Genomic DNA, 6,000 nt, shown 5'->3' with positions numbered 1-6,000 from the left:
AACTTGAATGGATATTATGAGCAAATAAAGCAAATTATCGAAAAGCTGAATATGCCTCTATAAAGTTCCACGGCGGAGGTATTAAACTGAGCAGTCTACAAGTTGCTCCTGACTGTATATTGCCTTTATTCTTAATGATACAAGTTTCTTGAAAGTTACGACACTAATTGCCGTTACTTTTAAAGCTTCTGTTTTTATATTCCTATCTTGTAAGTACCGTAGTAGGTGCAAAACATAGAAACACAAGAATACAGTTATTTAGTTTTAATTACGATCAGACAGAAATCGAAGTCCAGTTTATGAGTTTGTTCATGTTTGTCCACTGAGATATGACCAAGCCATCGTTCTTCCAGTTACAGCCAAGTGTCCTCGACATCCCTTCGCTCCGCGCCAGGCTGCCCTTCCTCTGGAGATGGGTTAGCTTCTTGTTCTGTGAGGCTATGGGTAATCCGTCCTCCCTCATAGACATCAACGGTCAAGCTCTCCTGGCATGTCAAGTATTCTTCATTTTCTTCGCTGAGAGTAACAACCACTTCATCGGGCTTCCCTGCATTTGAAGTTGGGTTAGCTGCTTGTTCTTTGCGATCAAAGGTAACCCGTCTTGGCTCATGAACATCAACACGTACAGTGAAGCTCCCCTGACCAATCACGTTTTCGTCCGCTTTCTTTCTGGGATTTTTAGCCACTCTATCACTCTTCCTTGCCTTTGGAGTTGCGTTGGTTGCTTTTTCTTCGAGATCAAAGGTAACCTGGCTGGGCTCATGAACATCAACAAGTACAGTCAAGCTCTCCTGACCAATGACGTTTTCCTTATTTTTCTTCCTGGGATTTTCAGCCACTCTATCGCGCTTCCTTGCTCTTGGAGTTGGCTTAATGTCTTGGTCTTTGAGGTCAAAGGTAACCCGTTTGCGCCTACGAGCATCAACAGGTACGGTCAAGCTCTCCTGACCAATGACGTTTTCCTTATTTTTCTTCCTGGGATTTTCAGCCACTCTGTCACGCTTCCTTGCTCTTGGAGTTGGGTTAATGTCTTGGTCTTTGAGGTCAAAGGTAACCCGTTTGCGCTTACGAGTATCAACACGCACGGTCAAGCTCTCCTGACCAATCGCGTTATCCTCATTTTCCTCTCTGAGATTACGAGCCACTTTTCCACGCTTCCCTGCATTTGGAGTTGGCTTAGTTTCTTGTTCCTCGAGTTCAAACGTAACCGAAGGTATTTCGATTCCACTAGTTTGCAGCTGTTGCTTCAGGATGTTCGTTCCAGTCAATCCGCTTATTTCGCTCTGCAGTTCGGTAAGTGGCAGGATCAAAGCAAGACAACAAGAAAAAGACCATTGACGATTTTTGCGCCATTGTTTTATGTAACGATGGAGGTATACAGCATACTGAACTGTGAAAAAGATAAGAAAGAAATCAGTATTTTTTTTCCCATGGAAAAAAATCGCAAGTAGTCCTTTTGGCCATACGAAAGTAAAAGTTAATTATAAAATGCCAGTCAACCCTTGCTGTGGAGATATTCCAATGATTTTCTTTTTCGGTTTTGACATTGCTGTAGATTTTACCGTTGCAAATACAGGAGACCGAGAAAAAAAACCCCAATAATTATGATAAAACAAAAAAGCAAAAATGAAACACTAAGCGACAGTTTATTTAACTCTCACTCAAACGCCTTTGGATTTGCATAACCCATTGTTTATCCCTATTCAGATATATAAGAGAAGGGGGTTGGGGGCGGGGGCAGAAAGGGCCCGTGATAGCTGTTTCATTATTTATGTAAATAAATTTAACCACATTTTTACAGGCATGTTTTTACAAATTTGAAATTTTGTAATTTTTATTTGAAGTTAGCTTTCACGGAATTAGGGTCAATTTTTAAATGAATTTTATAGAATTACTTTCTTATTTATTTTGAATTCCCAAAACTAAAAACTATCGTTTTAGAAAAATCCAGAAAAATCGGTTGATCCAAGATGGCGGCTCCTTCGAAAACCTTCCCTAATAGGCCAATTCGATATATTTAAATTGAGCTTGATAGAAAGGCCTAGAGGACACAAACAAAAGAAATGAATAAACATGTCATTCAATTTCCTTTGTTTGTGTCTTCTAAGCCTCACTGCCAAGCTGAAATTTAATATATCGAAAACAGTCTATTGCCACGTAATATGGCGTCACTTTTCTATGTTATTGGCAACAAAGGAGAAATGTTTGGACTAAAAGCCGGTCTTAATAGGGTTAAAGATGATTTTAGGCTAGGCAATGCTATTTCCTTTTGGTAATCCAAAACTATAATTGTTCAGTTACTTGAACTTTAAAAGTAGCTCACATTTTTCATTCACGTCGACAGAATTCTGGTTTGGCAAAATGTCATCGTCTGGCCTTTTGAAATTTTGGTCAGAGTACTAGCTTCGTCAGTTTTCTACCATTTTGTGAATATATATTTTTTATTATTATTTTTTTGTCAGTTCAAGCTACTTTACAATAAAACACTATTAGACTACTTAATTAGTCCATGGTTTTCTATTTAGCAATAATTTTTAGAGGTTGTTCCACGGGTTAACAAAACTCACTTAGTGCCAAGCTGACAAGCTGATTGTAAATAAATGATTCATTCTATACTGGCAGATAATATACGAATCAATAATTACCAACGAGAAGGGTGATCACTAGCGTATTAGCTCCAACCACCAGTATGTTGAACGTGATGTCGTCCACGTATGGGTCAATGGAGGATGATGACATACCCTCTTCAGGAATTCTACTTACAGCTCCTATGCCCAAATTAAGGAATGTGACAGACAGAGATGACAGCATTAACCTGTTCTCGAATGGATCTGCCATAGGGCTGATGAGGGAAAACAACACCACATAATGTCCTGAGGTGACGAAGGCTAATCCAACATAGGCCCTGCTCTCTCCACCCAAAAAGATAAGAGCAGCCGTCAAAACGAGCTTGCGAATCATTTCAATGTACTCCCAGTACCATGCACGGGAATGATAGTTTTCGAAGAGGAATCGTAATCCCATTACAATTCCCGTGGCTTGCTCTTGATGTCCCAAAGCTTCATTCTCCGAGTGGACTATATTACCCTTCGCTTGCTCTTGAGACATCAAAGCTTCATTCTCGGCGTGGATTACATTTCCCGTGGCTTGCTCTTGAGGCTCCAAATCTTCATTCTCGGCATGGATTACATTTTCCGAGTTTTGTTCTTGATGTTTCAAATCTTCGTTTTCGGCCTGGGTAACATTTCCCGTGTTTTGCTCTTGAGGCTCCAAATCTTCATTCTCGGCTTGGATTAAATTTCCCGAGTTTTGTTCTTGATGTTTCAAATCTTCGTTTTCGGCCTGGATAACATTTTCCGTGTTTTGCTCTTGAGGCTCCAAATCTTTACTCTCGGCATCGGTATCGATTAAATTTCCCGCATTTTGTTCTTGATGTTCCAAATCTTCATTTTCGGCGTGGATAACATTTCCCGTGTTTTGCTCTTGAGGCTCCAAGTTTTCATTCTCGGCATCGGCATGGATTAAATTTCCCGCGTTTTGTTCTTGATGTTCCAAATCTTCCTTTTCGGCCTGGATAACATTTCCCATGTTTTGCTCTTGGGGCTCCAAATCTTTATTCTCGGCATGGATTAAATTTCCCGCGTTTTGTTCTTGATGTTCCAAATCTTCATTCTCGGCGTGGATAGCATTCCCTGCGTTTTGCTCTTGACGCTCCAAATCTTCATTCTCGGCGTGGATAACATTTCCCGTGTTTTGCTCTTGAGGCTCCAAATCTTCATTTTCGGTGTTGATAGCATTTCCTATGGCTTGCTCTTGAGGCTCCAAATCTTCATTTTCGGCGTGGATAACATTTCCCGTGGCTTGCTCTCGAGGCTCCAAAGCTTCACTCTCGGCGTCGAGTACACTTCCACGAAGCACCTTACGTTGTCTCCAAAGAGCTATCAGCGAGGCAGTGGGAAGTAAGATGATGTAAAATACGGCGCAGTATGCAACGATGACCGAACGATTGTACTCTTGACTGTTGCAGTTTATGCTGTAGTCTGCTCTGAGGTATTCGTCACATGTTTCGTCTTCTTCGTCGATGCAAAGTTTGCGACAGGCAAGTGGAACTACTTGTGCTGTCTTCGAGCACGTACTGAGATACGTCAGGAAAAGGAAGAAAAACGAGTTTCGGTAAATCACCTCTTTAGTCTGGGCAACCTTTTTTTCTTTCTGTTGTCTGTTCAAAGCGCTTCGCAGTAGAAATAACTTTCTTAGTCCAAAAGCAAGGACAGACATCAGGATGGCAGCAGCATTCATCGCGAGTATGGCAAACAAGTCTGCAAAGGCGTTCATTCTTGCATTTGGCAAGAGACAATGAATTGGTGCCACCTGGAAAACATTCATCTGCAATATCTCGGAGTATCTTCCAATAACCTCAAGAGCGCCTGGCCATTTTATATATGAAAATGTTTCCAGAACTCCATTTGTGACTTGGTAGAAGCCAATAACAATTTTTAGCCTGCAGAGAATGATATCCACTGAAGAACGTCCTTTTTTTTTCTTGCTTTTTCTTTTGCTTGTCCAAATTATAACAGCAAGGACTATTGCAGCTACTGCCGCTATGATCGACAGCTGGACAGTCATCCATTTTTTGGTTGGATACAGCCGGCATGTTTGCAATTGTTTATAGTAACCAGGACTGCATACCGCGCATAATGGACCTTGGTAGCCTGTGGCACATAATGAATCTTGACCCCCCTTACATGACTCTTCTCTCGGACATTTGTATGACTTTGGCACGGGGTGTGGGAACTCATTGAGGGAATGATTAGTTATTGAGAAATTGATGCTTTTGCCAGGAGTGTAAGTTACATTAACGAGGCTCATCGCAAAATCTTTATAAAGAAGTTTGTAAGTTTCGTTTCTCCATTTCCACCAATAACCGGTCTTTAGAGTAGCAGATTCGTTGTCACAGTGTAATCCATCTTCACAAAGTTTGCAACCTTCAAACCGATGAGTACGGTGATGACCTTTTGAACATTTACAAGCGCGATACCCAGCGAAAGTTAGGGTATCTGTTCCTGTTAAAAAAAAAGGAAAAAAAAATCAAAGAAACAAGCCTACATACTCAGGCTGTTTATAGTTTAGTTTCAAATTTAAATCAATCGATAAATATATATATTTTTATTTTTTTGGTGGTTGCCTTTAGAAGCATAGTAATGCACGGCCACACAAGACCTAAATGCTAGATTCTCCCGATAATGGAGCTTTCAGAAAAAAAAGCTTTGCAGATAACAGATTTCCAGTAATTTATTACCTTTCGGACACGGATTGCAATCTGCCATCATCTTTCCAGGTGCTTTATCAGTGGGGACGAAAGTGCCATTGGGACACTGACGGCAACTTTGGTTAACAAAGGCTTCAGTGTCAGAGTAGAAGCCACCTGTGGCAAGAAGACATTGATTGAACAAGTTAGGTCCTACATGGCATGACATCACCCTCTGCTGGTACTGCTAGATATCCCTTACCTCCAATAGTCCAGCGTCGAGTTAAACAGGACGTATACCGCTGAATGTAAATACTAAAGAAGCATTTGTACAGTATAAGTCTCACTCAGAACTTTAATATCTAAAAATGCCAGTGAGAACATGAACTAATATAAAAAAAATGTACACTGTTTTGTGTTACGCTTCAGCACTTTCACTAAGATATATGTTGTAAATAATTTACTTAAGATTGAGACTAGCACTGTACAGACGAATCTTTTTTGTTAACTCGAAGCTGTGTTAGGGTGCACGTTGCACTCTGGACTGCATAATAAAGTAGCGTGTGTTCTCGTCCAACATGGCGTCGTGTGTTGTCTGACAGCTTGGTGTCAGAAGTTTTCGTAACTTCACGCCCCATCTCTTGGTCTAGCCTCTTAATGCGGCGGAATTTGCGGGTGGTAACTCAGACGAACGCTCTCGACGAAATCTGGTCGTCAAGCGAGCTCAGATGAAGTAAATATGGCCGAAAACA

The 6,000-nt window shown here is 40.9% G+C and overlaps 1 protein-coding gene across 1 annotated transcript; it reads right to left on the bottom strand.

Annotated features, from left to right (window-relative positions):
• Positions 1-353: 353 nt before the first annotated feature.
• On the bottom strand, positions 354-5,886 carry LOC145500085 (uncharacterized). Its single transcript, XM_081479575.1, has 5 exons — positions 5,737-5,886; positions 5,511-5,550; positions 5,300-5,425; positions 2,646-5,063; positions 354-1,390 (listed from the first exon to the last, which is right to left on the bottom strand). Exons 1-5 carry the CDS (start codon positions 5,884-5,886, stop codon positions 354-356), a joined length of 3,771 nt encoding a protein of 1,256 aa, XP_081335701.1.
• Between the last annotated feature and the right edge of the window lie 114 nt (positions 5,887-6,000).

This window comes from Orbicella franksi, chromosome 10 (assembly GCF_964199315.1).
Source record: "Orbicella franksi chromosome 10, jaOrbFran1.1, whole genome shotgun sequence".
NCBI classification, from domain to species: domain Eukaryota; kingdom Metazoa; phylum Cnidaria; class Anthozoa; order Scleractinia; family Merulinidae; genus Orbicella; species Orbicella franksi.
This window is presented reverse-complemented; position numbering and strand designations above follow the sequence as displayed.

Coding starts and splice junctions, on each gene's coding strand:
- LOC145500085 (XM_081479575.1), bottom strand. CDS start 5,886: ATGGGGCGTGAAGTTACGAAAACTTCTGACACCAAGCTGTCAGACAAC. Junction 5,551..5,736: donor TTAACAAAAAAGATTCGTCT/GTACAGTGCTAG, acceptor ATTTACATTCAG/CGGTATACGTCCTGTTTAAC. Junction 5,426..5,510: donor TCGACGCTGGACTATTGGAG/GTAAGGGATATC, acceptor TTCTTGCCACAG/GTGGCTTCTACTCTGACACT.